Here is a 10,546-nt window from a genome sequence, read left to right as displayed (position 1 = left end):
TCTGAGATTTGTGGGGCCCCCTGCTCCCCTCAAAGACACTTCCTTCCACTTCTAGGAGCTCTGATGTGTGAAATCCACCAGAGAGACTGATTTCTTTTTCTTACAGCATGAGGTGGGTGGAGGAAAGGCTTGTAAATGCAAATATCCTCCAGGAAGCTGTTGTATGCATTCATATTGGATCTCAGAAACTGGGCTTTATAGCCCCAAACTGGCCCTTCTTTTGTTCTGCGACTACCCATCTGCCTGCCTCTTTCTCTGAGAGTCAGACTGTAAGTGTGTGCGTGTATGTGTGCACACATGTGTGTGTGTGTTCCTTTGCATGATCTGAAAGAGTAAATCCTGATTCCACTTCCCCCTCCCTGTTACTGGTTACCTGCCCTCCCCGCATCTCTACCCAAGGCACTTTATCCTGTTCCAATCCCAGAAACTCCAATTAGTTGCTGGAGGCATGAATGTGTGACCCATCCATTTCAGAATTGTTTTCCTGGGGATCCAAAGAATGCCATTATAATAGTGCGATGGCAGAGGGTTCATCAAATGGCATCACGAGGAGAGCCACCTGCTGGACTAAAGAGGCTGACTGTTGTAGGTGGCCAAGGAGAAGGAAGGGACAGCCAGCAAGCCAAGCTCCTGGGCCATTCCCAGGGTTTCGCACTCCTCCGGGGCTCAAGTCCACACCCATCCTCAGGGGGAGCAGGCATGTCCCACAAGCCTGAGCGGGGGCAGCAGGGGAGCTCTTGGGAAGCCAAGATGTCTACCTTGTAAGCTGCTGCATCTGGCTCCGTATACAAGTCAGCGTGTCCCCCTGGAGCCCTGGGACAGGTAGGATGCCTGAAATGCAAGATTCCCCCCAAATCCCTCATGCCTGGAGCCGGGCAAAGGGTCCCGCACTGTCCCCAGTAGGTTTGGGGGCACATGGAAGTCCAGCCAGGACTGGGGAAGTACGGGGGTGGGCATGGGTAGGGGGCACAGCTCTGAGATAGTCTGAGGACCCTTTCCTTAATTGGCCTGTGATTCAGTGGGCACATCCGAGCTTAGAGCAGCAGGTAAACACAGCAGGTAAAATTGCCCCAAAGGTCATCCTCACAGTTACCCAGATGGTTAAAAAGGAGGAATTAGTCTGATTTTACAGAAGCAGAAACTGAGGCTTAGGAGGGGCAAGTGATTATCTCAGGGCTGCCCAGCAAGGAAGTGATAATTCTCAGACCAGTGCTTGCTGTTTCGCTGCACAGAGGGATCAGATATTCTGACAGAGATACTGGGAGAGCCTGTCCCTGGTGGGACTTGACCCTATTCCCATACTCACCTCACTATCCTCCCTACCTCAGCCCCGACAGCGACGCTCGGAAACACTGCTGCCTCCCAGGTCCCTTCTGCAGCAGTGGGACTAAACAGAGTGGGCATTTGATCACAGAAACATCAGTTCCTGATGTACCTGATCAATCAGATAGGAACAGTCTGAGTCCTGAGTTCCTGGGGACTTTGTCCTGAAAGGACATCTCCTCTTTCTTTGCGAATCCTTACATTTGTGGTCCTTGCAGCCAAAAAGAGCCTTTTAACACCAGGGTTTGGGGAATGGTCTGCACTTATTTATTAGAGGAGGTGGTGTCAGTGTCAGGAAATGGGCTGGATAGTGCCTGGTTTTTTGGCTCCAAACCCTGAGGCTCTGCTGTGTGACCTTGGGCAAGTGTCTTTCCCTCTCTGGGCCTCAGTTTCCTCATTTATCACATCGCCTTGGATTAGACGGCCCCACTCTGATGTAGGATTGAGCCATGTACCTTTCCTTCAATAAACCTCATAGGAATGAAGCCTTCCTGTAGGCACGGGGTTGGATGCCGGGGATTCGGCAAGAAAAGAGGAGTAAGGGTGAGTCTCTGCTCTGCAAAAGCTCAGATTCCCATCCTGTAACGGTTTTTTTGTTTTTTTTTTTTTTGGTCATGCTTTTCCTTCATGCTGACTTACCTTTTCAGAAAATGCCCCCGCTTCCGCTGGAGAATGGAAATTGGCAAAGAGAGAGGGAAAAGGTCCAATTTGCGCCTTTGCTATTTTAGGGGCGGTTGAAATTACCAGCCAAAGTGGAGTGATGCGCTCACTGGAGTGACCTCCGTTCCCCAAGACAGGAGAAAACCCAGGTCCTCTGCTCGTGAAGTGGCTTGAGCTCTTAGGCGTGAGGCATTATTACATAAATTCAAGCTCGCTGCTGATCCTTAGTACCCTGAGTTGCCTGAAGGGGGGAATGGCACTGCCTGCGTGTGCAGCCCGGGCGCTCGGGCCGCCGCTGCAACCGGAGCGAAGAGCGCCCGCCCGCACCACCTGTCCCCGCCGGCATTCCAGAGTAGAGGCCGAATTGGCAGCGAGCCGGCCCGGATCAGTCGCCGCCTCAGTCCTCGCGGGCCCTCCTAGGGGTGTGTCTCGCGGCTTCAACTCCCAGCCGCTCCTGGACGAGCCCCCAAAGGCGTCCTCCTCCCTGGCGGGAGCCGCGCGCACCTCTCTCTTCGCGCTGCTGCCCCGAAGCCGCCGCAGGCGGATGCACGACCTCAGGAGACGCTGGGACCTGGGCTCCCTCTGCCGGGCCCTGCTCACTCGGGGCCTGGCCGCCCTGGGCCACTCGCTGAAGCACGTGCTCGGCGCGATCTTCTCCAAGATTTTCGGCCCCCTAGCCAGGTACGTTTTAGGCGAAAGCGGGATTCGCGCGCCCGGATCGGGGCGCGCGGGAGCCGCGCGGGGAGGGAAGGCAGCCGCGAGGGGAGGGCAGGGAGCAAAGTTCCAGCCGGCCGGCGGCGGCCGGGCTGGGGGGCTCCGGAGGGGCGCGGCGCGCGTTCGGCCACGCTGCGGCTCCTTCCCCGCCGTTCCGCGGGCACCGGCTGCGCAGCGTCTCCGCTCGCGAGTCGGGCCGCCGGCGGACTCGTCCCCCCGGGGGAACCCCGAACGCCCGGCGCGGGGCTCACTCGAGGCGGCCGCCAAGGTGGGCGAGCGGGCGCGGGCCAGTGCGGAGCTTCGGGGCGCGCGGCGAGGGAGCCCCGCGAGTCGGGCGGGCGGGGAGGCGGCGGCGTGCGCGCCCAGGGGACTGGGGGCACAGGCACCGGGGAGAGTCCTGTGGGCGAAGCGGGATGGGGATGGGAGCCACCGTGAGCGGAGCGAGACGTGCGGGGGCTCGGCCCGGGGGTGTGAGTTGGGGAGTGGGGCGACCGAGGCGAGCGGCGTCCCGCGGGTACGAGACCCCGCGACACGGCTCCGGAGAGCTCCGGCGGGGGGAGAGGGCAGGCGGCCAGCGGGAAGGAGTCGGGGGGAGGGGGGTGTGCGGCAGGAGCCACAGCGCTGAGCCTGCCGGGAAGGAAGGAAGCGGGGAAGGGCGCCGCCGCCGCCGCCGCCGCCGCCGCAGCCGCCGTGGAGTACTCGGTGTGGAGGGGAGGGGGAAAGGGGCGCAACGGCGGCGCCGGGGGGAGGAGGCGGTGCGGGCGCACGGCGAGCGCGGGCTGAGCTGCGGGACTGACGTAACGAGCTTGGGTTTCCCCCAGCGTCGGGAACATGGATGAGAAATCCAACAAGCTGCTGCTGGCTTTGGTGATGCTCTTCCTATTTGCCGTGATCGTCCTCCAGTACGTGTGCCCCGGCACAGAATGCCAGCTCCTCCGCCTGCAGGCGTTCAGCTCCCCGATGCCGGACCCGTACCGCTCGGAGGATGAGAGCTCCGCCAGGTTCGTGCCCCGTTACAATTTCAGCCGCGGCGACCTCCTGCGCAAGGTAGACTTCGACATCAAGGGCGATGACCTGATCGTGTTCCTGCACATTCAGAAGACCGGGGGCACCACTTTCGGCCGCCACCTGGTGCGCAACATCCAGCTGGAGCAGCCTTGCGAGTGCCGCGTGGGGCAGAAGAAATGCACTTGCCACCGGCCGGGTAAGCGGGAGACCTGGCTCTTCTCCAGGTTCTCCACGGGCTGGAGCTGCGGGCTGCATGCCGACTGGACCGAGCTCACCAGCTGCGTGCCCGCCGTGGTGGACGGCAAGCGCGACGCCAGACTGCGACCGTCCAGGTGAGTGCGCGCCCGCGGCCGAGCAGGCCACTGGAGCGCGGGAGCGGACGTGGGCCCCGGCGGGCGGAGGGAGGGGACGCGCTGCTGACCGCTGCCGGCGCCCCTGTGCGCACCTCGGGGGCCGGGCGGGTGCGCCGGGCTGGGCGGGCGCCAGACTCCTTGGCGCGCACGCTCGCGGCGCCGTGGCGGCCGCAGAAAGCCTGCCCGCTGCGGCTCGGGACGGCTAGTCGGTCTGTGGGCGGGTTGGCCTGCTCCGTGGCCCGGAGGGCGTGCGGGGTAAGCGGCCGGGAGGCCCCTAACGAGCGCCCCTCGCCCGCCGCCGGGACAGGGTACCGCACGCGGACTCCGCACCGGAGCGCCGGGAAGAACCGGTCTCTGTGTGTGGCGTCCCTGAGTCCCTCCTCTTCTTTCTCTTCTTTTCTCTGCGCCCCGGTCCCAAAGCCTCCTTTCTGCCCTCTCGATCTTTTCCCGCTCCGCATTCTCCCCCACTGCTTCTCTCACTTCCTCTGTTTGCCCTTCTTTCTCTTGCTCCCGATCTCGTAGGCTCCTGGCCCTGGCTCTTGCACTTTCCTTCGTCCTCACTTTGCTGCTCGTTCTTTCTCTTTTACTCTTTCTGGTTTTTCTCTTTTTGCTTGACTTCGGCCACTCTCCTCCTTTGTCTCCTCTGGCTCTGCTCTTCCTGGGCGATTGGGTGACCCTCTGCCGCTGTCCGGGGACACCGGGGAGGGCTGGTGGTACCCAGGTTGCGCCCCTCGCTACTGGCTGCACTGGAGGCACCCGCAGCGCTTTGAGAGTGAGGGGGCACCGTGCGTGCCAAAGGGCGAGCTGGGACTCTTCCCTGACCCCATGTGGGGTTCAGTCTTGAGAAACCCCTCCAGATGTACAGATCCCGAGCCCCAGCAGTGGGGGGCCGGCAGCCCACGTGCTGGGAACCCGGGGCTGATGCGGAAAAGGGTGATTTATGAAGTCTGTAGCCAGTTGCTTTTGAAGCTAGGACATTTTCCTCCATCCAGCCGCAATGCCCAGTTGCTGGAGGTCATGGAGTGCCATAAAAGCGGGAGAGGAAGAAGGGCAGGTTGGGTTGGAGTTGCTCTGGCCAGGGGTCCCATTCTGCCACTGTCCCCAAAACAGATCTGGGCTGGGGCAGGGAGCCCAGGGACTGGACTGGGTGAGTCTAGTTGCCAGGGGGGCCCTGGACGGTGTCTTTGGGCAGGCGGGGACAAGGCTGTGCTCTCTGCCTCCCCATCAGGCATCACGGGTGTGGGGGGCGCACTCCAGGCTGCTGTTTACATTAGCTGTGTACCTGGGAGGCTCCCAGCTCCCACTCCTGCCTCCCCAACCCCCCAGGCAGGGTACTCCAAGTAGGTACTTTGCAGACGGCTCTTGCAATGAACAGCCAGTGCAGTTTCTTTTTTCTAGATGCAGGCAAATGGAGCCCTCTGACTTTCTGGTCACCACTGAATTTTGAAGAGACCTCACCCCGGTTCATTCTCCCTTCCCTCAGGCTACAGTGTCTTTTCTTGAATGATGGGATTCTGGCAGAATCCGTTGAACTTTCACTGCCTTAACAGGCCTAACAGATGTTTTTTTTTGTTTTGTTTTTTGTTTTTCAATCCTAAGCAAACCTTGGTTCCAGGAAGGTTGTCACCTCAGTCCATTGTGGGAGTTGTGTAAGTCATTGCCACCATAGGATTCTGGTGTTCAAGAAGATCCCAAACAATTTAGCAATATCGAAAATAATCTCACTTGCTGGTGGAGCTTGTAGGTGTAGTGAGGGGTGGTGATATTTAAAAAAAAAAAAAAAAAAAAAAAAAAAAGCTCTTTAGAGCAAAAATAGAATCCCACAGCCATGACTATATCCTGAGAAGTAGAAATGAGGTCTTGGCCACTATGGAAGTCATGGTTCTGTCTAGAGCTCCACGGGGCACATGTGCCTTTTGAAATCCTTTTGGACATGTAGGTCAGGGTGTGACATGATCTCTAAGCGCACCTTTCAGATGTGGTCCGGATTATATCTTTTTTTTGGTAGCCACTGTCCTCTGGCAGATCCCTTCAGAAATTTTCCTTCAGAAGTTTTCCGTAAGATAACCAGACCCCTCAAGGGGAGGGTTCACCCTCTGGGATTGTCCCAAATCGAAGCAAAATTATCTGAATGAAATGAGATTTTCTTGGTCGTAGAAAGGGTGATACCACAGTGCCATCTAGTCTAATTAAAGAGGAACCACTTTTTAAAGAGAGTTATTGGCTCTCACAATATTTGCACAAATTAAATAAAATTTGTTAGAGAAACACACTGCTACCCCAAGGGCACCTTTCTACTTCACTGATTCCTACCCACCTCCAGAAATCTTCATCTTAAAGAATAGGGATAGCTCGAGGGTTCCAGCATTTCCCAAGGTGTTGATACATCCCTGCCTTCAGGACCAGTTCAGTGAGTTCTGATAATCTCCAAGAGGGAAGGTGTGCGTAAGTGTGTGAGTGAGTGTGTGTGTGTGTGTGTGTGTGTGTGTGTGTGTGATGAAAATTTAGACACGGGCCGCAGTGATGCGTGGGGGTGAAGAGCTGGTCTCAGGAGATGAGAGTCAGCCATGAGGACTTCCTGTGTGGAGTGCTCTTCTGTGCCAGCTGCTGGTCTCTGTGCTCCCCTGAACTGAGGACAACAGCAGCTCTGTCTGTTTGGCCTGGGAGTCCCGACACCTGGGCTTCAGCTTCAGGCCCACCACGAACCAGCTGTGTGACCTTGGACCGGGGCCTGTCCAAGCCTCACGTATGGAGAGTGCGTTCCACTCTGATGGACCTTTCACATCCCTTAATCTCTGGCATGTCACTGTAAACTTGCAGTGTCTTTGGGAAGGGGGCAGAGTGGGCAAAAGTATCCCCGTTTGTCAGATGAGCGTGAAGCCAAAGCGGGTGAAGGACTTTCCCAAGGTCATCGAGCTCTTTAGTGGCACAGTGGGAATCTTCTTCCAATTCTGCCTGCTCTGTTGGCCGTGTCTTGATGAGCAGGGGATTGGCGCAAACACGGTGAGGGACTTCATGTTAGTTATGCCCACGGAGTGAACGCTGGATAGATGGTAACCGATACCGTTATCACCGACACCGTTATCACCGACATCATCGCCGTTTTCAGTAATGTTACATGTGTGAGTTTGGACGAGTGATTGGAGCAGGGTCGCCACACCCATTGGGAGAACAGATTTGTAGCTCCCTGAGGCTTTTAGCTCAGCAGCAACGAGGGCCACTTTCTGACTCGCAACCATCTATCCACATTAAGGGGGTGGGGAGGGGGGAGGGGCCATCGTGCCTGCCGGCCAAGACCCTGAATCCGGCTCCCACTGCCACTTGTGCTGTGCTTCCCTGCCTCGGCGGATGGCAGGGTGCTTGCGTGATATGGGAACTGCTGTGAGCACGTTGCCTGGCGAGGACAAAGAGAATGCGTGGCTGGCAAAAGGCTCAAGTTGTTTATTGAGAATAATAGTTCTCAAAAAGAAAAAAAGAAACAAAAAGAAACGACTAGAAATTGCATTTCATGCATCTGTCTGCCAATATGTTGTTTGGGGTCAGAGAAGGGTCCCGCTCATTGTAGAATTTCTAAGACCTTTTTTTTTTTTTTTTTGAAAATGTATCAGAGCATTCTTGCTTCCCAGCTGTTAAGACTCCCGAATTCTGCAGGCCTTCTCAGGCCAAATCCCCTCTGTCTGTAGCCAACTCCAGTGCACCACTTAGTCTGTGGGAGGAATTCAGAACTGGGCACAGGGAACGTGCACTGGCCTCATTTTTCTCTGCCAGGTACCGTGCCGGCTGGCACACACGGGGTGGCGGGAGGGTGCAGGGGCACAGATCAGACGCTGTGGCTGGTGCAAGTCAAAGAATCCGATCGCGATTTTCCTCTTGCATCCTCGACTTCTAGTGTTTCTGAATCTTGCAGGGGCCGTATGGAAGAGTAATAAACTGTCATCTAAAATCCAGTAGGGCATCACTGACAGGAGAAGACTGAGAGGCACTTACAGGGAGAAAAGCTTTCTTTCGCTTTCCGTTTCCTTCAAAAAGGTGGCTCTGTTTGGAAAGAGCCGCGTCTTAGCAAGAACTCCGTGGTGCCTGTGCCTACTCATGCCTCACGTGCCCAGGCTCCCACTCCTTCCCGTTCTGGATCCTGCGGTGAGGCGGGATGACACGCGGGGCCTTCGGGTGCCAGGTATGGGGCGAGGGGGCGAGCATGCATTTCTTCAGCTGCCTTTGAAAAGACCTGTCAGAGCCTCCCACCTCCTTCGCAGGAGAAGGGGAGAAGCTCGGTATCACACGTGTCGTGGCGTGGACGGCAGTTATGTTGTCGGAGTCCCGACAAAACTCTTCCCTCCTCAGGGTAATTTTTTACCTCAGGGCTCTTCGGGGTGAGCATTTCTTAACCGTAATTTTCGATCAGTGGTGCCGTGTGGCAAGAAGAATGTTAGCGCTTTGCCTTTTACAGATACCTGTCGTCAACTTCGGTAGCGGGAGGTGACACGAACGATTAGTCATCTTTTCCATCGTTATTCATTACGCAAAATTTTGTGAAACTGCCTATTATCTTCCAGGGAAGGCACGCCATTCTTACTGTCGCAGAGCTTACAATAGAACGAAATAATTTGGGAGTTTAGACATTTAATAAAGGAGGGGGATTTTGTTTGGAAACGATTTGAATGTCTGGAATGTCTTTAAAATGGCACACCTTCGCAGGAATATAGCAAAACGTGGAGAAAAGTCCATCCGTTTATGTGAAAGTTTATGTCTAATCAGCAAACTGTGAAATATCATGACCTCTGCACAGTGCTAGCAGTTGGGGGAAATTAGAGCCAATACAAAGGCTGAAAAGCCAAGGTCACCATCTTTAGCCAAAAGTCCGTAAAGATTAGAGGGTAAAGTGCAGAACTGTGTAGTACAGACAGGTCAAAGTTGGGGGTGAGGTAGGGGAGGGCTTGTCATTTGGAGCAGGTCCACCCCCCCACCCCCGTAGAATGGGAGGTTTAACCAAGACACTTTCTCAGGCCCATTCCTTCCTGAGTAATGAGGAACAGGCCCGAAACAGGAGAGATGTATTCAGGAAGGCGTCTGGGAATGAGTGGGTTGTATTTAGAAGAAAAGAGGCATTGTGGGTGGGCATGGCATCCTTCTGGCATCATGAGGTTCGGCAGCCTCACCTAGCCAGGGCTGGCCGGAACCGAGAAGGTCACAGTCGGGGAAGGGTGAAGGAGGTGGGTGGGGGAGGCCTCATTGTTGACGTCCTGGAATGGTAGTGAGGAAGCTGAACCCCAGTGACGAGGAGAAGCACTTGGGTGGAAGGAATGTAAAAAACACAAAAGGACATGAAGGGTGGAGTCCAGCTGGATGCATCTTCTCGATGTCTGGAGTGGAGGTGGCACCAGGGGTCAAATCGCAGAGCTTGAGGAGGGCATCTAGTTTGGGTTGGAGGGCGCTATACCGAAGAGCTGTGACTGGTCTATGTGGCCTAGATGTCTAGTGGCCAGGGCTTATAGGGAAGGGCAAACCACTATGGGGCAGATTAGGGCTTAGTTGTGTATGTGGGAGTCTGTGAACCCAGTTAATCTGATTTCACAATTGGGATTATTATTTAAATGATAGCTGCAAATCACATGTGGGGCTCTCAGCCAAGGAGAAGGATGTTTGAATAGAGGAAAAGATAGACAGTTATGATTACATAAAAACGAGAACTGTTCATCTGTCAAAAAGTATCCAAAATGGAAAGGCATATGTCAGACTGATGAAAATATGCACAACAAATAAAACTGACAAAAAGATGACATCTTTTCTGTATAAAGGACTCCTACGAATTGATTAGAAAAACAAAGAATACGACCCGACAATTTACAGCACAGGAACCACAACTAGTTTACAGACATGGAAACACTGTTTAGTCCCACAAGGGTGTGGTAAATATCCTAATTCTCACACGTTGTAAGTGGGCGTGTAAATTCGAATGATTCTATTGGAAATAAATTAGATAATATAAACAGAGAACATTAAAAATATTTATTTGTTTGACCTATAATTTCTTTTCTGGGATTTTACTGAGAGCCGTAGTCCTGCACACATTTTTCATTCATTCACTCACTTATTTACTTATTCACTTTTTAATTCAATAAATATTTATTGAGAGTCCCCCTATCACTGTGCTATGTGTGGGGGGCACTGTCAGGAACCGGGCAGATGTGCGTGGAGTGGGAAAGACAGATATGAAACCAATACTTAATGACTTAAAATTGTTGAGAAATACCGCGGGCGGGGGAAGTATAACGTGATATAATGGTACACTGGAGTTCTTTATAAGTGCAACAAATTGGAAAAATCTGGACATCCACATAGAGGAGAATGGCTCAAGGAATCTCAGTGCATCCACTTGGAGGATTATTACAAAATCATTTAAATGTCCTTTCATAGAGTATGGAAAATTGCTAGTGATTTAAAGCTAAGGGAACAAGAGATAGACAATTATGGACCCATTTAACTACAGC

General features: G+C 54.4%; 1 protein-coding gene across 2 annotated transcripts in view; it reads left to right on the top strand.

Moving 5' to 3' along the window:
* Positions 1 to 2,236: 2,236 nt before the first annotated feature.
* The window catches only part of HS6ST2 (heparan sulfate 6-O-sulfotransferase 2), a 290,932-nt gene continuing 282,622 nt past the window's right edge, over positions 2,237 to 10,546 (top strand). For both annotated transcript variants that reach the window (XM_047844119.1, XM_047844118.1), the window contains exons 1-2: positions 2,237 to 2,664; positions 3,519 to 4,037. In XM_047844119.1, the coding sequence (XP_047700075.1) occupies positions 2,237 to 2,664; positions 3,519 to 4,037 (947 nt within the window). The remainder of the gene's footprint in view (positions 2,665 to 3,518; positions 4,038 to 10,546) is intronic.

Source organism: Prionailurus viverrinus, chromosome X (assembly GCF_022837055.1).
Source record: "Prionailurus viverrinus isolate Anna chromosome X, UM_Priviv_1.0, whole genome shotgun sequence".
Lineage (NCBI taxonomy): Eukaryota > Metazoa > Chordata > Mammalia > Carnivora > Felidae > Prionailurus > Prionailurus viverrinus.
This window is presented reverse-complemented; position numbering and strand designations above follow the sequence as displayed.